Genomic DNA, 27,372 nt, shown 5'->3' on the forward strand with positions numbered 1-27,372 from the left:
AAAACATTGAACAGCTGAGTTTCTTTTTCGACAGAAACTGCTCAGATTTACACTGGAAGAACCAACGGACGCGTTCTCAACTATTTCAACCGATTATTGACCTGGCAGAAGCTTAGGACAAGTGAACCATGAAAGAGTGAACCAGCCCACCGACTCAAGTTCTTTTGCGAATGTTGCCAGATCGACTGCGTATTTCAGAGCTGTTCCCTTATGGCGGCAGATTTTAATTTTAAATTTATTAGTTGTTCTCCATCGACTTACAAATTTAGAAATCTACACAATTGTCTATTTTTGCTGTGCTTAAACTTTTTCAAAAAAGTAAGGATAAATTTCTATTGATGTTTATTTTTTTCTTTTTTTTAGAAGTATAACCTCGATGAGCACAAAAATTAGCCTTAGTTGTTATTATCTACACGTCTTTGTTCAACACGTCTTTGTTCACAGTTCTCTCATGAAATCCTTCGTATTTCAGTATAATTCGGTTACGCGTCTAGCGTTAAAATGTGGACCGAAGGTGCCCTACGCGGTGCGTAAATTGACGGGCATAATAGAAGCAGTAGACAATTATCGGTCCCATGGACGTTACTCTGCTAGTCGATCTTGGTCGTCGGCATAGCGTACTCCGCTAGGGAGGACAAGTCGCCGGCCTTATGCGGATGACCTTCGTCTGCCGCCTCCTGGTTGCTAAATCGATGCCGCATGGTCACGTCCACTTGCGTTGCGTAGTCGGCTGGAGTCAACGTGTACTGATCCGCCTCGCTCCTCACCTCCGGTAAGTCACCCGATCTCTTCAGGCTGGTACTGCACCGGCGGCAAAATAGCAGCACCGTTCCTTTGCTGAGCAGGGGACACAGCAAGGTCTGGTGGCAACAGGCGAAGAGGCGGTAGTTGGGACCCTGAAAAGGATCCGACATCGCTGCACACAGCATGTGGTCCAGATTGATGCCAGTGAACTGTAGAGAAGAAGGGGGTATCAGTAATATGTGCTTATGATCATAGATAATATGGACTATTTTATAGTCTTTGTCTTTTAAATTAATAAACTTTTAAATGTAGTCCTAATAAATCTGGGACGGCCAGAATATTTGGTTTTATGTTTAAACAAGTCATACTCGAAAGGTGTACTCATTTTAAAATACCTTTCTAATAACATAAAGCTTTAGAAGCTCGTAAGTTACTGCTATAAAAAATTAAGCTATTAATAGCTATTTTCTATCCAATCTAGCTAGTTTTTCCCAAAGTGGTAGAACTAGTGTTTCTTGTTTTTAGCTGTTTAACATTCAATCTAGAAATTTCAGGACTCTAAAATAACATTTTGGGACAAACTGGCAAACAAAATAAAATTCTCATTTTGGGAGGAACCCGAAAGTCTTGTTTTGCGTATTTTTTTTGAACGGAGCAACCGATTTTGACAGTTGAGGTGTCATTCGACGCGTATTTTTTAAAAATTTTAACTTTTACACTTTTTCCACTTTTTCTCCCAAACCAATTCATTTTTTTTTAAATCTTGGAATGCAATTCTTTTAGGTTTTGCAATATTTTTCCATTGATGCATAACTCACAACAATCAGACAATTATTGTTGATTTTCATTTCTTCGCGTCCTCGCTTTGTCACTACGTAGACTACAGTGATTTTAGAGCCTTCTAAGACTACTTTACACCAAAGTAATATCACTACTTGTGAATTAAATTTTTTCTAAAATTTAATACGTTTAACGATATACCCTTATCAAAAAATTAAATTTCTGATAAAATATTTAAATAAAATGTAATCCAAAGACCAAAAATAATAATGCGTTTAAAATTGTTTTGCTGAATCTGTGAATTTAGTCAATATTTCCAGCAAATCCCAAAAATTGACATACCAACAAAGATTATTAAAATAAACAATATTAAAAGGAAATGAATTACCCATTACAATAAATAAAAAAGGGTTATTTAAAAAAAAAAAATTACCTTCATAAGTTAAACTAGGTCCGACAAGTTTTACAGTTCAAGACTAGTACTCATATCGACGAAAAGCGCGAGCTAGCCATAAGAGTGAGCGAGAGGCGGAAACGCTTTTCGTCGGGTCTGGGCTAAGAAAATTCCAGAAAAATTCATGATTTAGCGAGTGAGATTGGTAAGCACCGTTAGCCACGACCCAAGGAGTATTAAAATTGATCTTAGGTTAAGTGCAGAAGTCGCGTGTAAACCAAAATTTAACGAGAAAGAATACCCGTTAATCAGCTTAAGGAAGCAAAAGGGAAATGGAGATATAAAAGCAGCAAAGAGATATTGTTTCGGGCGGTTTGGGGGCGTGGAGTGGGCATGGCACATTTTTTTAGGTCAATCGATAGGTATTGATAAGAAACACATTTCAGTTACATTTTTTTTCTAGCATAAAAACTTTAAGCGCCATAGATTTTCGCGGATTTTGGGCGTTAGAGTGGACGCGGCACCCCGTTGAAACAAAGTTGCGCTGCGCAGGAAGCCCAGGAATCTGCATGCCAAGTCTGACTCCTCTAGCTTGTATCGCTTCCGTGATCGCAGCGTACATATGGACAGACGGAAATGGCTATGATCGACTTGGCTAGTGATCCTAACCGTGAATATATACATTATGGGGTCGGAAACGCTTTCTTCTACCTGTTAAACACTTTCCGACGAATCTGGTATACCCTTTTATTCTACGCTTGGAAATACAACTTTTTAATTAGTTCTGAATTTTGAATTTAATTTTATGAAACTTGTACGACTATATCATATAGTTGAAACAAGAAAGGAAGTTAACTTCGGCATGCCGAAGTTTGTATACCCTTGCTGTTATAAGAAATAATAAACTTTAGTAACCCTATGTGAAAAGTAATATTAAAAAAAAATTATCTCATTCCTTTTTTTCAGACCATTTTTATAGATCTATATGTTAGAGTAGTCCGATTTTTATTAAATGGAATTCTAAATTCTTAAAAATATAAAAAATTATATTTCCAATACTATAAGCTATTATGTCAAAGAGGCCCAATGCTTTAATTTGTTTCATATTATTTTCGCACCAATTTTCCGATCGTTCCTATGACGGCTTTATATTATAGTCGTCCGATTTTGATGAAATTTAATTCGAAATTCAGAACTAATTAAAAAATGTTCTTTCCGAGCTTAGAAGGTTATATGTTAAAAAACACCGAAGATATACTTTTTTTTTAAATTTTGTCCGTGATAGTTTCTGTGGCAGCTATAAAATATAGTTGTCCGATCCGGCAGATCCGACTTATATACTACTTGCAATAGAAAGAAGACTTTTGGGAAAGTTTCAGCCCGATAGCTTTAAACTGAGAGACTAGTTTGTGTATAAACGGAAGGACATACGGGCATGGCTAGAAATAACACTTTTTAACTACACAGAAAATAAATTGATATTATATGATGGTTAATTTGATGAAATTCAATATCAAATTGGCCTTGATACGGCACATATCAAATTGATATGATCAAAATGTTAAAAACGATATTTCGGTAATATCATTTGTACATTAGCGGTATCACTTTTTTCCAGAAAAAAGCTTTGACAAAGCTTTTTTTTGGTCACAATCAAGTGTTGGCTCAGAGGGCTAGCGCATCGTTTTTGATACACAGGCCTGAGGGTTAGTGGTTCGAGTCCTCCCCGCGACAAATTTATTTTTATTTTTTTTTTATTGAAATCTTAAATCATTTAAATGCAGCTTTGTTATAACAATTATAAGGACATTTTAGATATTATTCTTAAACACTTAAAGCATACTCTGCCTTGGGGCTTTCTTGAACCTGGTACCTTCAGCATCAGAGACAGACTCCTTAGCAGCTGGTCTATCGTACAACGTTTTCCGCGGGCGTGAAGTTCAAAAGCCATGAAAACCATGCAAGCGAGACAACATGTTTGAAGTAAGCCAAGTCGAATTTCGAATAGGTCTATTTCGATCCGCTCACGTACAAACTATGATTATTTCTTACAAGGGTTTACAAACTTCGGCTTGTCGAAGTAAATTTCTTTTCTGGTTTTTACTCATATTTTTTTCCAACATTGTAACTTTTAAAAATCCTAAAAAATATAAGCAACATGATGAATTAGTTCGTCTTTAACAAGTACTGAAGAATATTATGGTATCATTCATTGATGCCAAAGCTAATAAGATTATATATGTATTGTAATAACCATAAGTAGTTTTGTTCTGATTGTTTGTTATGGTTTAATCATAAATTATCATTCTTCCGCTGGTTGTATAATTATTGTTTTGTTGTCTTGGATTGCGCTTGAAATGTGTTTGACATTTTTACCGGAGTTTGGATCACTATGTTTTCTCCGAGTGGTCGAGAAACTATTTCCGAAATGAACCCTCATGTTGTTGCTTTCTAATTATTCAACTATAACTATGGCATTTATTAATTCAGGTGAATTAATTGAATTAAAGTGCTGTCTTCCTGTGTCAGGTCATAATTGTTTTACTAATTAGTAGGGTTCATTTTATTGTAATTGTAACGTAATAATCCATTATGAATAATTTTTCCTGGCTTATTACTCTTAATTCTTGTTCGATAATATAAATGCACGCTAAGGACAAAATCATGTCTGGCCATTTGTCATTCTCGTAATTTTATTTCTTAATATTAAGAAGGCAAATAGCTGTGGGTTTATTCACCCGTTCACTTCCTCTGGCTTATTGTCCCACAGCTATTTCAGCTTTCACCTTTATAACCCCTAACAGCTTTGATGATCTCATAAGATAATATTTGGATCTCTAATCACTACCTGATAATATTCAACCCTTTTCTTTGTGAGATAACGGCGATCTTAGGTGACCGATCTGCTCTTTTAATTTATTTAATTCTAAATTTCAAATTTGTTTGGTTATACCTTCTACATTTAACATTGTCTTGTTTGATACCGCCTGATGCGAACGCGTATTCATACGTGGTCTTTTATTATTTGTTCCAGTCTGGCTGATTAAAGATTCTGAAATTACGATCGCAGGATTTTTGCATTTATTAAATTTTATTTGATACTAATCTAAGTTTTTTCAAAGCCAAAGTTGATATTTTTGACCTAGATAAAAGGCATAAGACTTTGGTCGCGAAAAGCAGAATAGTTTGCTACTGCTCCAATTATTGTGCAATGCAAATCGAATTTGAAGTTATTTTAGAGATGTCATGCTAGTTGGCTTCGAACCGAAACAGTTGAAGGGTGTGCAATTTTGCGCACTTTCGTCGCAATTTATTTTTTATCACAACCTCAAGTTTGGATTCTTTTTTCGAAATTTTGGTTGTAGCGACCAAGAGTGCTAGAGAGCGGGTAATATTTTATAGAAAGTTTGTGCAGATGCCAAAGATTATATTTTTGCTTTAGATTGTCACACAAATTGACATCTTATAAAATAAATATACATTTTCTTCAAAACAAATTTCTGATTTTTGCTTACATCCCACAGTAAAACTAGTACGAAGAAGAGATCGACAGGCCGGCCATCATTACACATTATTTGTTGTCGAGATAAAGAACTTAGAGAAGAGCATTTTCAAGTTTAGTAAGGTCCACGGCTGGAAATAATAAATTAGTAATCCAATCAGCATGTATGCCTGAGCGTATGAGCGATGTGCCAGATATGGCATACATTTTCTGATGACGATTAGATTAATACTAAAGACGATCCAATTGAGTTTAATGATGTGGAACTTGACACCGAATACAAAGCCTGACAAAACATGTACATAAGTCCTGCCAAAAAGGGGCGTTGCCACACCGTTTTTTCTCAAAATTTGTTCTTTTGCTTAAAATAAACCCAACTATAAAAATTGAACTCAAATATTTTTCTTTTATGTTGAAGTTATTAATTTCGCCCACAAAAAGTGGTCAACCAGTCTATAGTGCAGACATGGAAGTTTCAAAGTGCGTCTAGACGGTCTGACCTTCGAGGCAAGAGGAAACTAGAGCTGCCAAAAAAATCGATGGAACCATCGATAGTATCTTTTATTTTTAAAACTATCATGATAGTTTTTCAAAAAATTCCCATCAGAAGGTACGCACATTTTGCATACGGAAAATCTAATATATACTAACTTTCTTTCGACAGAAATATTCTAATTCTGGTGATTCCGGTGTAGTTCCGGTTCCATATAAATGAATGGCGAAAAGTTCCATCTGAGATCGGTAGTCTTGTCAACGCAGCCACTCCTATGTGTAACAAATCATTCTGCTGATAACATCTCATCATCATTGCGCGCAGAACTGATTAACTGGAATCTGTAACCATAAGTCAACGCAATAGTAACAGATAATGCTAGCAGCATGATAAAGGTATGTGAGCTGCTCGAAAGGGACATCCGCCGTGCTACGCGTAATACCTAAACCTCGATCTACAGGACTTGCTTTCTATAAAATGAAATAGAACGATTTCGACCAAATGCAAACGTATTGTCAAATGCAGAACTATCGCCTACGGAATGTTTAAGAAATCGCAATGAGTCGACAAGCCGTACAGCTTAATACAAGAGGTATGTACCGGAACAGCGCGCTTAAAATGATAGAGCGTATACTGTTGGCCAAGGAGTACATTTATCCTGTTCTTTTAAGCTTGTACTGGCTCCTTTCGATGAAGTTACAACTTAATTATTTTTGAGAACAAAAGTAATTGTATCATGCGTAATACCCATATCGAATGACCTTGTGCTCAGTTTCTCCCAAATGGGGAGCAGTTAGAACAAAAGATGGAGAAGAACTGTGCACTCTTTTAATTGAGAAGTTTAAAAAACGACTGTTTTCCTTTAAAGAAAGACCCCTTAGAACCACGGTTTAAAAAAGAGGGTTTCAGTTTCCACTTTAATGCGCATAAAGCCGTATCTCTACTTGATAAAACCCTTTCTTTTCTCCCCCATACCAAGAAGGAACCCATTTTAAAGCCTAAATCTTCGCTACTCAATTTTGTAAAACAAAATATAGAGTTGAAACAGAGGTCTAACAAGGTTGAGTCCATAATACAGATACAGGACCCATTGGAGCATTGCAAGATAAGGTAATGAAAGCTATAAGCTATATTATTTTTAAAAAATTTTTATAACTGCAGTAACGTGAATTAGAGATGCCCCAACTGGTATAAGCGCTAATCAGGGGCTCTGTAAAGGATGTTTTCCAAGGTGCATCTAACAATATCCCTTATCCCAAATACCCCTAATGTTTATATATGAGCGACACTATCGTGATAGAATCGTTGTTTAGTCCGCAAACTATGAAAACTTTTGATGGGGCTACCATCGATGTTTTTGCAGCTCTAGAGAAAATAGATCCCGAATACGGCAGCTTTATTTGAGGGCGGCAACATAAGCTTGTTGATCAAAGCGGCTAGTGTAGCTTCGCGGAAGCTAAGTAAAGTCGAAGATTGTTCCAAAGGAAACTTTAACATATTATTATTCAATTTCGACACAATTTTAAATTTAGGTTTAACATTAAAACTACTATTCTACTAATCTTTTAACTAAAAAAAAGATTACACGAAAGCTATAGGATATATTTGTTCGATACAGTCTGTGTTCACATATACGTTGCCTTAAAGTATAAAAAGAGATTGGTAAAGTTTTAGCCCGATATCTTTCAAACTGAGCGAGTTATTAATATTGGCCAATAAAAGTGGTGAAATACCCCAAAGGGCGGTGCTGCCAACTTTATGCAAAGGGGGCAGGTTTTTATAATTTTTCTCAATAACAACATCCTTTGTAAACATTAAATTTTTACCAGAAATAGGTTTTAATTTGTACTACAGTACCAAGAACCGTACAACAAATAATTCGTTAACATAACATTTCGATAACTACTCCGAAATTTGGTATTTTAAAAATCAATGATCAATAATCAAATCTCAGCTTAACGGGGGTATAGTATTTACGTTTTTTTGTAGTGATAATTTTAAATTTTATAATCATAAAGGCTAAAATCATGTTGTTGACTTCGAAGAGTTACCAAAAATCCATTTGAACACATTTTTCCAAATATGCATTTTTTGGTTTTTGTTTTTCTTATGACGCCTACGGAGCTTGACTGCTGTCATTTATTTCGTTTTTTTTAATGAAAATTCTACAAAACATGGTTTTAATGTTGTATTTTTTACACAGACTCCCAAACTCTGCCTCTTGCTTTCATTTCCAAAAAGTTTAATGCAATTTTGATTAGATAGTAAATATCTAAGTCCATTATGAAAATTGTTCAAGTCAAACTATCCATTAAAGAGTTTTAAGCATATTGAAATCTACGCAAGGGCGTAAAATTGCACAGAATTTCAGAGTTTTAGTAACAATCACACACACACAAAGTTGAAGCGATGCCACCAACACATCAAAAAGTGTATGCCCGTCGAACGCCGGTACATCCTGCGCTCGCTTGTTCCTAGAAGGTTAATCTTTGACAACGACGCCAGCCTCAACATGACCGACGAGTCGCAACAACTGGATACGATCAGAGATCTGCAAGCCCAAGTGGAGGCATTGCAGGATAACTCTTCTTCAGCGCAATCAGCTAACACGGCTCCCACGGCACGAGCAACAATTCACCTACCAAAATTTACAAGCAACAACCCACAATTGTGGTTCGCCCAAGTGGAACGTTCATTTCGTCTGCACGGCGTCAACAACGATGACGACAAATTTGACTACATCACCGTAAATTTGGATCCAAACGTTGTTTTGACTGTGGAGGATTTAGTCACTCAACCGCCAGCGGCCAACAAGAATGATACTTTAAAGTTTCGGTTGCTCGATAAGTTTGCGGAGTCAGCCGAATCTAAGCTACGCCGCCTACTTCAAGGAGGAGGAACTGCTGGTCTGAAGCCTTCGCAAATTCTGGCTCATATGCGTCGTCTGGCTCCTGAGTCGAGCAGCGAGTCGATAATCCGCACACTGTTCCTTGCCGAGATGCCCCAAAACATTCGCCCTATTTTATCGGAGAATGATCTCGAGAAACTTGCAAAAGTAGCAGAGAAAATGCTAGAAACCATGGGTTCTGTCAGCACCTTTGCCATCGCCTCAAGCAACGTAACCGCTGGCACTACCGAGTTAGCTAACATAGGCGCCGATTTCTTGTCCCATTTTAACTTGCTCGTCGAAATCAAGGGCAAAAAACTGATTGATGCAAACACCAATTTGTCGAGCCCGGCTTTGATTTCGGACGCGAAACACCACTCTCTGTCTACCATTAATGATAAATACAGATTTCAAAATCTCCTGCAGGAATTCGTGGACGTCACCATACCAGCACATAGGACAAGCACCCGACACGATGTAAAACACTACATAGAAACCACTGGAAGTCCGATCGCGCACGCCGTCTGTCTGATGAGAAGCTAATCACCGCGAAAGCAGAAATAAACTTATTTATCAATGAAGGTATTTGCCGCCCTTCCAAGAGCCAATGGTCAAGCCCATTACATATGGTCAGCAAAAAGGATGGTGATTGGCGTTCCTGCGGGGACTATCGCAAGCTGATTGCTATAACGGTACCTGACCGTTATCCAATTGCTCACATCCATGACTTCTCGGAGCAGCTACACGGGAAAAAAATATTTTCTACACTCGATCTTATCAAGGCGTACTATCAGATTCCAATGGCTGAGTGTGATATTCCTAAAACCGCCGTTTGCACTCCATTTGGCATAATCGATTTTTCGATATGCCATTTGGTATAAAGAGTGCTACGCAAACCTTCCAAAGATTCATCGACAATATTTTTCGGGGCACCGACTTTGTTTATTGCTATATAGACTATCGTCTAATCATGTCTAACACACCTGAGGAACACGAAAATCATCTTCGTGCCGTCTTGGAGATCCTTCGTAGCCATGGACTCAGCATCAACCTTAGCAAGTGTCAGTTGGGCCAGGACGAGGTGCAGTTTTTGAATTACATCATCAATGAGCACGGAATCAAACCTCCAAGTCATCGAGTAGAAGCTATTCAAAACTATGCGAGGCCCTCTACCATCTGCGAACTCGGACGATTCCTCGGCATCATCAACTATTATCGAAAGTGCCTGCCCCGTTCGTCACACATGCAGGTACCACTTTCAGAGCTCCTGAGGAATGTCAAAAAAAAAACGACCAACGCCTGGTCGAATGGACTCCAGATCCTATCGCCGCCTCTGTGGTATGCAAGCAAAGTGTTATAGACGCGGTACTGTTGGCTCATCCGAGTCAAACTTAACAACTCGTCCTGGTATGTGATGCTTCTGATTTCGCTATCGAAGCCGCATTAGAACAGGCAATCGACGGCCACACGCAACACCTTGGTTTTTTCTCAAAGAAACTCACGGACACTGAGAAAATATACAGCACCTACGATCGGGAATTGCTCTCCATTTATGAAGCCATAAAATACTTTAAGCATTGCCTCGAGGGTCGCATATTTTGCATCAAAACGGACCACAAGCCTCTCGTTTATGCTTTTAGGCAACGGCCGGAAAAAGCGTCACCAAGGCAACTCCGTCATCTGGGATATATTTCGCAGTTTACGACTAAAATCGTTCACGTCAAAGGAGCTGAAAAAACAGTTGCAGATGCCTTCTCTAGGCTCTGTGCAATCAACATGCCCGTGTCGGTCACTCTACAGGAAATCTAGGAGGCACAATGTTCTGTTGTATTGTGATGTTTCAACGAACACCGTTCGGCCGTACGTACCCACTACTCTTCGCAACAAAATTTTCTCTTTTTTCCACAGACTTTCGCATCCCAGCGGAAGAACGACGCTGCAACAAATAAAGCAAAAATTTGCAATTGCGGCAAAGTGGAAAAATGTTATCGAATGGATCAGGACCTGTCTGCCAACGTGCTAAAATCAAACGGCACAATCATCTGATTCAATCACGTGCATCTGGATATCGTCATCATGGTACTGCCTCACCATGATAGACAGATTCACCCGCTGGCCCGAAGGGATAGCACAAACGTCACTGCTGAGATGGTGGCGATAGCACCTAAGACCATAACGACTGATCAAGGCACTCAGTTTAAATCTGCGCTTTTCAAGGAACTGGCGAAGCTTATGGGAAGTGAACACATATATACGACTGCGTATCGCCCACAGTCAAACGGCATGGTCGAAAGATGGCACAGGTCTTTCAAGGCAGCGATGATGTGTCACCCCAACACTCTTTGGCTAGAACTGCTACCTGTCGTTTTGCTAGGACTTCGGACGTGTTTTAAGGAGGATCTGAACTCATCGGCTGCCGAGATGCTCGAAGACATAGATGCAAAACCAGATCCTGCCACTTTTATTAGTATTTTTCGCGAACAGATTCGAAAAATACGTCCAACTCCAGCTGCACACCATATCAACCAAAAAATGTTTCGTCTTAAAGGAATAGACAAGTGCTCATTTAAAGTTGTACATCGTAATAATGACCGAGTATTTACGTTGTGTCGACGGAAAAGAAGTAGCAGTGTCTGTGGACAGAATTAAGCACGCTTTTATACTTTGAAGGGATGCCCAACTGGACCAACCTGAAAGTATGGCAAAACACGAACCTACGAGAAGCGAAGAGTCCAATTCATAACATCGTGACGTCGTCACTAGGGAGGGAGTACTGTGGCGGTCCAGGCTAAGAAGCGACACAGCGGATGAAAATGTACTAAGACCAAAAATCCTAAATTGAATAAACTTGACTGGTCTCACTCTTTCTGCCGCCGTCAAGCTTCGAGAAAACAACGTGTAATTGTGAAACTGTAAAACTATAATAAAACTAATAAAATCTATAAATCAAATAGTGGTAACTAACCCGTGTTACCATATATGCAACATTATGCACAATCGGTTTCCTGCTTGATCTCACACAAAAATAAAAATAAAAGTTGGCTTTAAATAGATAATATGTTTGTATAAGAACGCCCCATATGTTTGGCAAAAAGATTAACTATTTGCTGTTCAGGCAATGTTCAACACAAGCACTCGATGGCACAAAAGAAAAAGACATTAAGCCTATTTTGTTAAATTTTGCACTAGCAAAGTCCGACACGGCCAACGGACACTAGGAAGATCGAGAATTCACATGCTTGTTAATAATCTAGTAGTCTATTTTATCTTTGGTAAAGGGTACCTGATAGCCAAGGCCATCGACTTAACTTTTCCCTTCGTTTTTTTATTGATGTTTTTAATAATATTAAAATTTTTATCATAAAAAAAGGTGAAAGGGTACGCTAGATTCGTCGAAAAGTATGTAACAGGTGAAAGAAAGCAGGTGCCACTCTACTCAATCATAATGATTTCGGTCAGAAGTTCGCAACGCGACGACGACGTTTCCAGCCCCATAAAGTATATATATTCTTGATCAGCATCATTAGACGAATGGATCTAGCCATTCCCATCTGTCCGTCTGTTTCTACGCAAACTAATCTCCAGTTTTAAAGCTATCTGGCTGAAACTTTCCCAAACCTCTTCATTCCTTTTTAGGTAGTATATAAGTTGGAACCAGCTTGGTCGGACAACTATATCTAATAGCTCCCATAGGAATAATCGAAAAAATTTGTTTTTAAATTATATCTTTGGTGTTTTTTAACATATAACCTCTTACGCTTGAAAATACAAGTTTTTAATTATTTCTGTATTACGAATTTAATTTTATCTAAATCGACGACTATGCAAATTGGTGGGAAAAATATATGAAATAAGTTATATCTTATATTATCTTTTAATTTTGGGAATATAATTTTTTATATTTTTAAGAATTAAGCTGGCAAGGAAATGTCCCAGACGGTGGGCAACCCTTGATTGACGTCCAGAAAAGTTCTTCTGTGGGTTTGGTGGGATTGGCAGGAAATCATACACTATGAGATGTTACCCTATAGCCAACAGCTCGGTTCGGACCTACTGAACAACTGAACCGCTTGAAGACAACTTTCATGTAGAAGAATGGTGTTGTGCTAGAAGCTTCGGAAGCTCGGATGGTTCTTTTGCATCCACCGTATAGTCAGGATTTCGCAATAATTGATTACCACCTCTTTCTGTCCATGGCGAATGCGTTTGGTAGTCCGAGGTTGGCCACAGGAGAGTCCTGTGAAAATTGGATCTCCGAGTATTTTGCCAATAGGGAAGTGAGGGGTATTACGAAGTTACCTTCTCGCGTCATCAAAAAAAATGGCTCATACTTGACTTAAATGGCATTATAGTAACCTATTTCATGACCGATGCAAATTGAAAAAACTACCGTATGACTTTTTTTAAGTGTACCTTATATTCAACTAAAGAGTATGAATACCTAGAGGGGACATGTCTGTCGTATGACGGAGCCCGCAATGCTCGATTCTAGTTGGAATCGAGTCGGCCTGCGGCTGTGTGCTCCCAGTGCTGATCTAGTTGCAGATAATGGGATTTTTAGGAGACTGACGCGCAAAGTCTATTTTGGAAATAATGATGGATTTAATGTTTTGGATAATCGTTGTCGTGCTGGTATTTAATTTGAGAGAGGACAGGTATTTGACTTTGACTAAAGGCCAACAAGGCTGTTTTCAGTCTGTTTATATGAAATTTCCAGTTGTATCTGGTTTATTGTAAGGGGTATAGGTCATACAATTTTTAGGGAATTGGTGTTGTGTGTGTTTGTAGAGCCACAGATTATATTTGCTTCACAATTATGTTTTTGGCAGATGTATAGCATTTGGAATTTTTCAACCAAAAAAGGATTCCGTTATTAAGGACGTAGGTGTTGGATAGGCAATTTTGTGATTTGGCTATGATTTTTAAATTTGCCATAAAGCTATTTATGTCATTAAGAATGCGTTGACTTATTTACCAGTTCATTAATTGGTGAAAGATTGTGTGAATGCCTATTTTATCAAATTCATTCGTAAAGATAGGTGATAAATATTTTTTGAGGGCATTGGACCTGGTGTGTAGGAGGCACGGGAATTCAATGAAGGAGGTATTTTTTCAATTTCTAGGGCCGGTAAGCTAGGATGTGTTTAGAGGTTGTAATAAGGGGTAAAAGTTACTGACATCAACTTGTTCTGATCAAGTTTTCAATTTAAGTTTGGTCTGTTGTTTGAGGGGTTGCATATACAATGGATGTGTTTATATGTTTTTATGTTTGCGTAGGGTCAATGAATTGGTTAATTCTTGCAGTCTGCAATTTGGAATTTAAAGGAAGGTTTGGAAGTTAAGGTGTGAAATTTAAGTTTGTTGAACAAATATATTAGTAAAGGAAAATGGTCGCTGCCAAAGAGGTCGCTTAACACTTTCCTATGGATTTTAGAAGCTATGTAGGTTAATATGTATGTATGAATGTTTTATGGGTGGAAAAATTAGTGGGGCATTTGTCTTTGAGGAGAATGTATTTAGTAATCAATGTAGTCAAATCAGTCTCTATATTTGCCTATTATTTTACTATGTCCACTAACTATCACATACTATTTCACATTACCTATTGCATTAAATGTTTTGGAGGAAGAGTACATCTCTGAAAAGGTTATATGAATTTTGCATTGGAGTCAATAGTAACTCCAACAGGATCTCAATATGTGCTAAGAGAAATTTGGTTTTGAGAGATAGACTGTGAACTAGAAGGGCAGTGACCAAATGAAAAAATGAGGCTAAAAGGGGTGAAGAATGAGCACAGGAAAATATTTAAGCTTCTGGTATCAAAGAAATATTTTATTGGAGCGTTTCGAACGAGAACTTTTTGAAAGAGTATTTATTTAGTCTAAACGTAAACATAAAACATTCGGGATGCACTTTAAATATGTTCCAATCCGTATTTTTTTATAAAAAAATGTGTTATAAATCAAAGGTAAATTTTAAGTCTCATATAATTTTGTTTATGGAATGACAAGCAATCAGATTGTAACAAATGAGGTGTCATTCTACGCCCCTTTTTAAAAAGAACAAAAAATTGGGAGCATTTAAATTACCCTGCCCCAAAAGATAAAATTTTCTAAATTTACACTTTTATACTTTCACTGCTCTTTCTCCCGAACCAATTGGAACTTCTTAAGTTTTTTTTATGCAATCTTTTTGCGTTCGCCAGTACGTGTGATACCCACAGTGATAATACATATGTATACATATTAGGGCGGGACGATTTGTATGGGGCCGAAAAAAATGACAAATTGTGTAGGGGGACGTTGCCGTTTAAGGGTTCTAATTAATTTTTTTGAACTTATAGTACAAATTTTAAAACCTATCACTGAAATTAATTGACTTTATCTAAACTTCTGATATTAAACAAAAACACCTCTTAACGAGGTACAAAGACTAGAGGCAAAACCCTTGATATTAGCCTTTAAGATGAAAATGTATTTTACGAAAAACAAAATAAATAAAGCGTCACCTACCCCCAGTTTAAGAAGTTTTGGGAGTTCGGGTCGTTAAGTTGGTCGTGGCAACTTATTTGTTAAAAATAATCGATAAGTGTTGATAAGAAAAATATTAGGTGAAAAAAATGATTAAGTATTAATTAAGTGGCCCTCATCAAAAGACTTTTCTTAAGAGGTAAATCACTCTAATGCTCCGCTTAGCATCCGATGCGAACAAAATAAACTGAAGTGTGGGGGAAAGAGGGCTATATGTTACATACTTTTCTTTTACTCTACAAGTAGCAAGAAATGAAGCAAACTGACTCAGGCCGTTACACCCAATTAAATAGCTAATTTAGATAGATTTTATATAGAAATTTGTCAAGTGTAAAATCTTTTTTTGAGACATAATATGATGTCGTAACTTTTGTAAGTTGTACATACTATCGTCAAGACATTTTACGTAATTATGAGGTATTTCTTTGATATGGAAACATATCGCTAAAATATTGGAAATTTTTAGTTCATAGCCACTTACAATAGATAGCGGGGATAGAAGTACAAAGTGGTAAAATAGCATGAAGGCTGTACCAATGTGAGACCAGTGAAATTCGCTAAGGTCTTCGACAGTGTACGCGCCTGAAAGAAACAAATCTGACTAAGTTTTAAACCAAGCTCCGAGTCTTATAATTACCGCTCCGAATAATATAAATAGGAATAATATAGAGGAGTGCGTGCTGGATCCAATATGTGGCCTGCTCAAAGGGATATGTGCGACCCTCAATCTCGGGGAAAAGAAAGGCCAAAAAAGGACCGTTAAGGTTACTCATCTGGATCCGAAAAAGTGCTGTCGTAGTCTTCGTGGGTTTAGCGGCCAGAAGAAAGATCTGTAAGAATAAGATATTTAATTAATTTTGGTATTCAAAATACATTATACATTTTTAACCTGCAGACACGATTGCACGTGGCATGGATTCAGGGCGAATATCATTGACTGCCCGGAGAGTTTGAAGCCCATTTCAATGCCGAAAATCACGGACAATGCGATAAGGAGGAAAAGCCTCGTCGGACTGTGTGGTTTCTGAATTTCAATGGGTGGTGGCAGCTTAATTGGCGCCAGACGTTGCCAAGAGCGGTGCATTATAAAGATGAAAAGGGCGGATAACAGTACCGTCTCCAACCAGCGCCGTCTGTCTGTCATGTAATTGATACATTCTGGCCCTGTAGTCCTCGGAATATCATCGGATATGCCTCCAACGGCCCAGTCCCAGTCCCATCCCATTTTATGGCGATATAAGCTGCGATTTCGTTTTCCTGGCGATTAAAATTCTGGAATTTAGTTAAAATTTTACTCTTGTTTGTATTTTTTGATCAACTGTTCTCATTTATTTTCTCTGGTTTTAAAATCTTATCTTAATAAAAAAAGGACAATGGACAGGACGTTTTTAAAAGTTTTCGGATAAAGTCGTTAAAAATACATATGTATTTGTTCGGAGTAAGGATCATTTGGAAGCACCATGGGGAATTTGGCCAATTTCTGGCTAATAAAGACAAAAGTGTGTTTTCTGGGATACTTTCCAAGATACCCATATTTAATGTAGCGTTTAAAGAATTTCGATTCTAATTCCCTTAATTCTAGCTTGTGAGTTTATAAATATTGAATTTGTTTTGATTGTTTTCGACCGTATGGTTATTTAGTGGCACTTCGAGCGAGTTTCAAATAATGTTCACTATTTCGTTAGCTTTTCTAATGTAAAGTCTATTATAAAGCTAATGTTCCCTGATCTTCTAACTGTGTAAGGCAATCCATATCCGTGTTGATGTATATCTACTATACAACCGAATGCTGAATGTACAAAATTGATAAAATTTTATTATTTGTAGATCGTATAATACTTTTTGGCCACAAAAGTTGATATCAGAACTTTTGTTTGCCGTTGGTCCGATCGTCACAAGATTTATACCTCGTTAAGATATGCTTCTACCCATTACTCCTAGACTAAAAGAGTATATTTGAGTATTATGTACAGATTCCTGGGTTTCGTGCGCGGTGAAAGTTTGTTTTTAACGCTCAGCAAAAATCTGTGGCTCCTACAGATTTTATGATAAAACAAGAAATGAAGTTAACTTCGGCAAGCCAAAGTTTGCATAGCCTTGCAGTTATAAAAAATAATCAATAATTTTATTAAATTGAAAGCTATAATTTGTTTCACATTATATCCGACCAATTATGCGATCGTTCCTATGACAGCTTTATGATATAGTCGTCCGATTTTGATGAAATTTAATTCGAAATTCAAAACCAAATAAAAAATGTTATTTCCAAGCGAAAAAGGTCAAAAGTTAAAAAACACCGAAGTATAATTTTTCATTATTATTTTACCGCTAATTTTCCGATTGTTCCTATGGGAGCTATATGATGATATAGTCATCCGATTTTGATAAAATTTATTTCGAAATTCAGAACTAATTTAAAAATGTTATATCCAAGCTAAGAAAGGTATATGTTAAAAAACACCAAAGATATTTTTTATAATTTTATCCCCGATAGTTCCTAAGGGAGCTATAAGATATAGTTGTCCGATCCGGCTGATTCCGACTTATATACTACCTGCAATAGAAAGACTTTTGGGAAAGTTTCAGCCCCAAAGCTTTAAAGCTGGGAGACTAGTCTGCGTAGAAACGGACGGACAGACGGACGGACAGAGGGACGGACAGAGGGACGGCTAGACAGACATGGCTATATCGACTCGTCTTGTGACGCAGATCAAGAATATATATACTTTATGAGGTCGGAAACGTCTCCTTCACTGCGTTGCAAACTTCTGACTGAAATTATTATACCCTCTGCAAGGGTATAAAAACCACAAAACACCTTTAAGTCCTAGAAAAAGTTACTTGCTTTTAATAGCAAAATACGCAACTTTAAAATTACAAGAGAAACATGCATTTCCGTCGATAAACGTATGCGCATAAATTTTTAAGAAATCGCGGTCCATTGAGCGATTTTGAAATTTTTTGAGTACATGCTCCTCATCTAGACTACTATTTTTTAACTCTTGGTTATCATTCGGAGTTACAGCCCCGACGAGGAAACCAATAACTTAGTTTTATGTTGTTCCAGAATTCGAGTGAACGCAAAAATGTATAAATCTTGATGGAAAAAACCCATTATAAGTTCAGGAATATATAAAGAAGACCTCGTACTAGCCTACACGCCGCGGCTTTGTCCGGTTTCAAGAAGTACAATTTTGTGTCCTTAAAAATGATAAAAGTTATCGAAATAAATTAAAGAAATGTATAACTTTTATATCCCGCGAATTTAACAATGGATATTGTAACAACATTATCTTGTATTCTTTCTTTTTTTTCATAATACAGTTATCCCGATCCGTTTTGCCCCATTTCACCTATTGACACGTGTTTGCAACTTCACCTTTTATTCCCCCTACTCTTTAACCTGCGACTATGTTTTTGATTGGTAGGAAATCTTCGTTATTGAAACCGTTTTAATTATATTACTAGATTTCCGCCGCAACTTTAGTTGCGTTTAAGAATCTGTTGTAAAAATTGTCACCTTATAATTACTATAAACAATTGAAAAATTTCAAAAAAAATTTGTACCTGTGCCACCACACCAACTTTATCCGCCTGTAAAATTCGTCGGAATCACTTCAATACCTTGTGACAAATGGTAAAGTTAGTGGTTAGGTTATCAAATATCCTTTTCAATTTCTCCAACAGTATGATCTAAATTAATTAAATATAAACAGGAGAAAAGAAATAAAACTACTTTCAAAAATTAAGGCCGTTTAATAAAGGACGTTGGAAACACTATTATATTACCGCAGCTGTATGCATATGACAGTTTCTTCGTTTAGATGTAACGAGTGATATTAATACCCTTGCAAAGGTTATATTGAGTCAGGAGCGTGCAACGCCGTGAAGGAAACGTTTCCAACCCCATGAAGTATATATATTCTTGATCAACATCTCTAGTCGATCTAGCCATGTCTGTCTCTCCTACCGTCCGTCGGTCCGTCCGTCGTTGCCGTTTCTACGCAAAATAGTCTCTACTAAAGCTATCGAGCTGAAACTTTTCCGGATCGGAAAACTATATCTTATAGTTCCCATAGAAATATTCGGAAAAAAAATGTTTTTATACCCTTGAAGAGGGTATAATAATTTCAGTCAGAAGTTTGCAACGCAGTGAAGCAGTCGTTTCCGACCCCATTAAGTATATATATTCTTGATCAGCATCACTAGAAGAATCCATCTAGCCGTGTCCGTCTGTCCATCCCTTTCTACGCAAACTAGTCTCTCAGTTTTAAAGCTTTCGGGCTGAAACTTTCCCAAAAGTCTTCTTTCTATTGCAAATAGTATATAAGTCTGAACCAGCCGGATCGTCCAACTATATCTTATAGCTAGGAACAATCGAGGAAAAAAATTAAAAAATATATGTTTCGTGTTTTTTAATATATAACTTTCTAAGCTAGTTATAACAATTTTAAATTAGTTCTGAATTTCGAATTAAATTTTATCAAAATCGGACGACTATATCATATAGCACCCATAGGAACAATCGGAAAATTAATGGAAAAATAATATTGAAAAATTATATCTTCGGTGTTTTTTAACTTTTAACCTTATAAGCTTGAAAATAACATTTTTTAATTAGTTCTGAATTTCGAATTAAATTTTATTAAAATCGGACGACTATATCATACATATAGCTGTCATAGGAACGATCGGATAATTGGTGGGAAATAATGTGAAACAAATTATAGCTTTGGGGATTTATGACATATTATCTTATAATATTAAGAATATAAACTTTTATATTTTTAAGAATTTCGAATTCAATTTAATATAATAATTAATTTTTTTTATAACTGCAAAGGTATACAAACTTCAGCTTGCCGAAGTTAACTTCCTTTCTTGTTAAATTATATCTTTGGTGTTCTTACTTTAGGCTCCGATGCTTGGAAATAACATTTTTTAATTGCTTCTAGTTTTTTAATTTTGAATAGCTTTCATAGGAACGATCTGAAAATTGGTGATTAAATAATTTGAAACAAATTATAGCTACAGTGTTTTTTGACATATTATCTTAAACTATTGGGAATATTTTCCTTGTATTTTTAAGAATTTTTAAGTGTTAAAAAGTCACGACTCTAATATATAGCTGTCAAACCAACGGTGAGAGAAATAATGAAATAATTAAAAAAAAAAAGTTTTTTTATTCACTGAACTACAATCATTAAAATTGTAACATGGTGTTACTAACTTTGATTACTTATTATTAGTCAGAAACACCTCTTAACGTGATAAAAATAACAATCATCTCTTCAAAAAAACAAAAGTTCTGATATCAATTTTTGTGACAAAAATGTACTATCTACTAAGTAAATACATTTTCTTAATTTTTTTACATTGGCACACTTTAATAAAATCATGCAACTAACAACTATTGAATATCAGCGTACCTAATACATAAACGTTAAAGTTTATCCCGAAATTGTTGTTTCCGCATTTGAGAAATAGGAAAAGTCATAATGTTTAAACAATAAATAATAAGTAATAATAATAATTTAAATGTTAATAATCGTTTAACAGTACTTTTTCCGGCAATGTGTCGTACATCAAAAGTTGATGAACCTCAATATCTATACATCTTAAAATGTAATTTGAAATCGTTTATGCCGTTTTTAAGCAAACAGAAAAAAACTTTAGCAAATCGGAATACAGAAAAACTTTTGCCCATAATTTTAAAACAGTGGTATGTAACGTACGCCTCTACAAAGAAAGATTCAAATAGAGAAACAGCGACGAATCTTAAGTCGGTGGGAGGGTGTGCATTTATCTAACCAGACTCAGACTGGTAAAGGCAGAAGAAAATGCGATTCGGCTATTCATAGGTGTCGTATGGCCAGAACAACGCCCACAATCGACCTACTTGTAACCACAACCCAGAAGCTGGCTAAGTGCAACAGTCTCCCAAGATAGCATACACCAAGAAACAATAATCCTAGTTTATCCGATCCATACTGGTAGCCAAGTAATAGCTGTAGTAGGGTATAAAGTAAATAATAAAATATCCAACAGCCTTTGGGAAGGACACAAATTGCTCGAAAGAATCTCATGTGTCAAACCACCGCCGCCATTATAATCAATGAAGAATAGGAGGATCAACCATAAAGACTTTAACAAGGGGGTGTGCAGACGAGAAGTGAAGCAGGTCAATAACAATGACATAACTTTTGACCGACAACCTTGACAATAGGGGAGAGTATTGTGCGGCCTGCGACGATCCACTGGCACACGAATGTGTGAAGGAGAGAGAATATGGCCGAAGGACAGACAGCCTGATCGTATTGTGATCAAGCAGCAGCTAAGCTTGTGGGGCAGTGTGGATTGACGACTGCCGAACTTTACGCATTAATATTATTTTCCAGACTTTTTTAATATTCATTCTCGTTATGTTGGAGAGGAGAGAGGTTTACCAAGATCCCACGACCCGAATAATCATGTTTGAAAAACGTCAGTAGTATTCCGAAATACCTTTCAAACTCTTCCAAGATGGCAGGGAAGATGCCAATTACGAGCCTCGCTTTGGACGCCCAAGCACGTCAACAACTGATGAAATCGTTCAAGCAGTGAAGAAAATTTTTTTGGAAAATCGTCGAATCACTATCAGAGAAGTTGCTGAAGATGTCGGTATATCGATTGGCTCGAGCCATGATATTTTTTCCAAAATTGCTGAATTTTGACCAAAAGAACCGTCGCATGAGCATCGCTCAAGAGCTGTTGGATGACGTCAACGACGACCCAGATTTACTCAAAAGGGTCATAACTGGTGACGAATCAAGGGCATATGGTTATGATATCGAAATCAAAGCCCAATCGTCACAATGGAAGAGCCCAGGTGAGCCAAGACCGAAAAAAGCACGCCAAGTTCGATCAAATGTCAAAGTTTTGATCACTGTATTCTTCGATTACCATGGCGTGGTGCATCAGGAGTTCTTACCATATGGTCGTACGGTCAATAAACAGTATTATCTGGAAGTTATGCGCCGTTTGCGAGAAGCAATACGAAAGAAACGTCCAGAATTGTGGAAAAACAATTCATGGCTTTTGCATAACGATAATGCCCCTGCTCACTCATCTTTGCTTGTGAGAGATTTTTTGGCCAAAAACAACACCACAATAATGCCTCAGCCACCATATTCACCGAATTTGGCCCCATGTGACTTTTTCTTGTTCCCAAAACTAAAGAGACCTATGAAAGGACGGAGATTTGCAACGATTGAAGAGATAATAAAAGTGCTAATGGGAAGTTCTTTGAGGATTGGAAAAACCGTTGGCATAAGTGTATTGTATCTGAGGGGGATTACTTTGAAGGGGACAACATTAATATTGATAAATAAATTAATAGTTTTTCTTGAAAATACAAAGTCACCTTACTTTTTGAACACACCTCGTATATCCTCTGCGTCCGCAACAGATGAAATGTTCCAAATTTACACGTTCACAACTTTTTCTCCCAAATCAATTGATTTTCTTAATGGGAGCTATATGGTATATTTGTGCGATCCGGCTGGTTCCAACTTATATACTACCTGCAAAAGAAAGAACACGTTTTGGAACGGAACGATCCTAAAATTTGTGGGAAAATAATATGAACAAAGAAAGGAAGTTAACTTCGGCAAGCTGAAGTTTGCATACCCTTGCAGTTATAAAAAATAATTAATAATTTTACTAAATTGAATTTATATTCCCAATGTTATAAGATAATATGTCAAAAAGCCCCAAAGCTATAATTTGTTTCACATTACTTCCCACCAATTATCCGATCGTTCCTATGACAGCTATATGATGTAGTCGTCCGATTTAAATAAGATTTAATTCGAAATTCAGAACTACTAAAAAAATGTTATTTTCAAGCTTATCAGCTTATATGTTAAAAAACAGAAAGGATATAATTTTTATTTCATGTTTACCTACTAATTGTCCTATCGTTCCTATGGCAGCTATATGATATAGTCGTCCGATTTTGATGCAATTTAATTCGAAATTTAAAACCAAATAAAAAATGTTATTTCCAAGCGTAGAAGGTTAAAGTTAAAGTTGAAAAACACCGAAGATATAATTTATAATATTATTTTACCACTAATTTTCCGATTGTTCCTATGGAAGCTATATGATATAGTCGTCCGATTTTTAAAAAATTTAATTCGAATCAGAACTAATTTAAAAATGTATATATTAAAAAACACGAATGATATAATTTTTTTTCTTATTTTTCCCCCGATTGTTCCTAGCTATAAGATATAGTTGTCCGATCCGGCTGGTTCCGACTTATATACTATTTGCAATAGAAAGAAGACTTTTGGGAAAGTTTCAGCCCGAAAGCTTTAAAACTGAGAGACTAGTTGGCGTAGAAAGGGACGGACAGACGGACACGGCTAGATGGATTCTTCTAGTGATGCTGATCAAGAATATATATACTTAATGGGGTCGGAAACGTCCCTCTGCAAGGGTATAAAAATGTATACCTTTGGGGTTTTTAACATATAACTTCCTAGTACTTTCGTACTTGGAAATAACATTTTTTAATAGTTCTGAATTTCGAATTTAATTTTATCAACATCGGACGGCTATAGCATATAGCTGTCATGGGAACGATCGAAAAATTAGTTGCGAAATAATATGAAAAAATATATATTTTTCGTGTTTTTTGACATATTATTTTCTAATATTTAGAAATATAATTTTTTATATTTTAAAGAATTTTAAATTTAATTTAATACAAATCGGACGACTTAAACAATTAGCTGCCAAAGACACGGTATGAGATATAATCAAATATATATTTTTTTATTTAATATCACTAAAACTAGCAACAATCTTTCCAAATATAATATGGTGTAACTAACGTTGTTTATTTTTTAAACTGCAAGGGTGTACAAGCTTGGGCTTGCCGAAGTTAACATCCTTTCTTGTTTTTAACATTTGTACATTTTAGACACATGTTTCCGATCTTATGAAATGTTTATCAAACGAAAACATCTCTTACGAGGTAAAAATCTAGTGCCAATCTTAATTTTTTACATTCGGCACTCTTAAACAAAAGTTGATACTAACATTTTTGTTTGCTGTAGGTTCTATCGTCACTAGACTTATACCACGTTAAAAAGAGTTTTTATACCCTTGCAGAGGGTATAATGATTTCCCAAAAGTCTTCTTTCTATTGCAGGTAGTATATAAGTCGGAACCAGCCGGATCGGACAACTATATCTTATAGCTCCCATAGGAACTACCGGGGAAAAAATTTTAAAAAAATATATTTTTGGTGTTTTTTAACATATTCTTTTCTAAACTTGGATATAACATTTTTAAAATAATTCTGAATTTCGAATTAAATTTTATCAAAATCGGACGACTATATCATATAGCTCCCATAGGAACAATCGGAAATTTAGTGGTAAAATAATTTTGAAAAATTATATCTTCGGTGTTTTTTAACATATAAAATAATTTCGAATTCGAATTTCGAATAAAATTTTATCAAAATCGGATGACTATATCATATAGTTGCCATAGGAACAATCGGAAAATTAGTCAGAAAACACAATATGAAAATTATATCTTTGGTGCTTTTTAACATATAACTTTATTAGCTTAAAAATAACATATTTTTATTAGTTTTGAGTTTCGAATAAGATTTTATTAAAATCGGACGACTATATCATATAGCTGTCATAGGAACGATCGGATAATTGATGGGAAATAATATGAAACAAATTATAGCTATGGGGCTTTTTAACATATTATCTTATAATATTGGAAATGTACATTTTTATATTTTTAAGAATTTCGAATTCAGTTTAATAAAATTATTAATTATTTTTTACAACTGCAAGGGTATATAAACTTCGGCTTACCGAAGTTAACTTCCTTTCTTGTTTTTTTTTTAAATTCCATCATACAATTCATATACTTTCATAAAAATCATAGAGTTCAAGTTTTTAATATAAAACTTTTAATAACCATTTGTTTACCGTTGCAGAGGGTATAATGACTTTAGTCCAAAGTGTGCAACGCAGTGAAGGAGACGTTTTCGACCCCGTAAAAATATTTATGCATGATCAGAATCACAAGACGAGTCGATCTAGCCATATCCGTCCGTTTCTAAGCAAACTAGTCTGAACGAAACTTTCCCAAAAGTCTTCTTTCTATTGCAAGTAGTGTATAAGTCGGAACCAGGCGGATATTAGTTTTGAGCTTTGAATTAAATTTTATTAAAATCTGATGACTATAAAATATAGCTGCCATACGAACGACCTGAGAATTGGCGGGAAAATGATATCAAAAAATTATATCTTTGGTGTTTTTTAACGCTTGGAAATAACATTTTTTAATTAGTCCTTAATTTCGAATTAAATTTTATTACTATATCATATAGCTGTCATAGGAAAGGAAGGAAAATGGGTGGGGAAATAAAATGAAACAAATTTTAGCTTCGGTGTTTTTTGACATATCCTATAATATTGGGAATATAATTTTTGATATTTTAAACAATTTTGAATTCAAATTATTAACAAAAATCGGACTACTCTAACATATAGCTGTCAAGGAAACGGTCAGAGAAATAAAAACATTTTTTTTTGATATTACTAAAGCTACCAACAATCCTTACAAATTTCACACGATGTTACTAACGTTAATTATTTCTTATAACTGCAAGGGAATACGAACAACGGCTTGCCGAAAGTAACTTCCTTTCTTGTTAATTATTTTATTACAAGCTTTGACCATTGTATGCATCGCCTTTTTCAGTGTTCAATCGACCGGTGGTGCAGCTATGACGAAAGCTTTCTTTAAAGCGAAAAGATAAATATGAAATCTTGTCAGCAATGGCAGGTGCCGCAACTGTTAGTTGGCCACTTGCCAAGAGCCAAAACCCAAAGGAAGAGGCATTTAGCAACAGTGTGTATGAGATAGCTCTAACTTAACTGGGGATACGTATTTTTAAGTACACTTTTGAGCGAGTGTCCGCCAAGAAGCTTTAAATAATTAGGTCATAAATTTGGCCCACAAAGTGCAGGTGCAGTCCTATAAAAAGGAAAAGCAAAGTGGAGGGCGTACAACCACTGACAATTCACTGTTCATTTTCATAGGCACATAGGGTAGTTGGTTTTAGCTTTCTAGTGAATAGTATAATTTCAATAATTTTTGGCAAGAGGATAAATATGGAGAATTAGAACAAAGTATTATTTAATTGTTTACAAAATGTGCGTGTTGGACGGTGTTAGTGTCATGAACGCTGTGCGGGAAAATTGAAAAGCTATTAAAGTTTTTAGACTACGGAGTTCATACGGTCGGACAGACAGATAGGCAAGACTACATCGACTCGGCTTTTGGTCCTGATCACGAATACATATATGTACATATGTACATGTATACTTTACGGGGTCGGGGTCTACTCGTTAAATTCATTCCGACGAGTCCAGTATACCCGATCACTCTACGAGTCACGGGTAGAAAAATATCAATTAGGTAATCAGTTTGTACGCATGATGACCATATTCATACGTACTATATGAATGTATTTCCACAGCTGGACGGTGCAGGAGCATTTCCATTGTTTTCGAATACATATTGCAATCCGTCTTATCACTTATAGTTTTATACGGATAAAATTCGTTTTCCTTTTAATCGTTGTTTATCATCGGAACACCGATTTGCAAGAAGCCCTAAAGATAAACATTTTCCTTTCATCTACGTGTGTACAGTACATGTATGTACATATGTTTGTAATTAGGTACCGGACATTTTCGAAAATATAAAAGAGAAAAGCTCATCAGCGGCACCCTATTCGATTTTACATCACTTACCTACAGATCTTTCGGCTGCCACAGCCACGTGGTCTACTGCACAGCTCGATTATTTTCCGCGACGGATTTCTGACGCACTTTTGACACTGTTGAGCAAAAACCAAGGCTAAACGGCTTTTTCTGCTAATTCACATCCCTTCTTTAATCACATTTCGACTGCATACCAGTCTTAAGCATGAAAACTAGGCGTTTTCGCTGGGCG

At 36.2% G+C, this 27,372-nt stretch overlaps 1 protein-coding gene across 7 annotated transcripts; it reads right to left on the minus strand.

The window, feature by feature from the left end:
* Positions 1-325: 325 nt before the first annotated feature.
* On the minus strand, positions 326-27,372 carry LOC108021929 (transmembrane protein 164). Of its 7 annotated transcripts, none has more exons than XM_044091483.2 (6): positions 27,171-27,372; positions 22,751-22,892; positions 16,220-16,587; positions 15,968-16,160; positions 15,812-15,912; positions 326-953 (listed from the first exon to the last, which is right to left on the minus strand). In XM_044091483.2, exons 3-6 carry the CDS (start codon positions 16,553-16,555, stop codon positions 591-593), a joined length of 993 nt encoding a protein of 330 aa, XP_043947418.1. In that variant the 5' UTR covers positions 16,556-16,587; positions 22,751-22,892; positions 27,171-27,372; the 3' UTR covers positions 326-590. The 7 variants fall into 7 exon arrangements, with proteins under 7 accessions (XP_043947418.1, XP_016946241.1, XP_016946244.1 ...); XM_017090752.3 differs by having other exon boundaries at positions 16,220-16,602; XM_017090755.3 differs by having other exon boundaries at positions 16,220-16,602; positions 22,738-22,892.

This window comes from Drosophila biarmipes, chromosome 2R (genome assembly GCF_025231255.1).
Source record: "Drosophila biarmipes strain raj3 chromosome 2R, RU_DBia_V1.1, whole genome shotgun sequence".
Lineage (NCBI taxonomy): Eukaryota > Metazoa > Arthropoda > Insecta > Diptera > Drosophilidae > Drosophila > Drosophila biarmipes.

What these genes read in the sequence shown, in the direction of transcription:
- LOC108021929 (XM_017090756.3), bottom strand. Translation starts at nt 16,555, where the DNA reads ATGGGATGGGACTGGGACTGGGCCGTTGGAGGCATATCCGATGATATT. An exon ending in ACGTGCAATCGTGTCTGCAG is followed by an intron (nt 16,161 to 16,219) that starts GTTAAAAATGTA and finishes TTATTCTTACAG; the next exon opens with ATCTTTCTTCTGGCCGCTAA. An exon ending in TTCTATCCCCGCTATCTATT is followed by an intron (nt 954 to 15,811) that starts GTAAGTGGCTAT and finishes TCTTCTCTACAG; the next exon opens with TTCACTGGCATCAATCTGGA.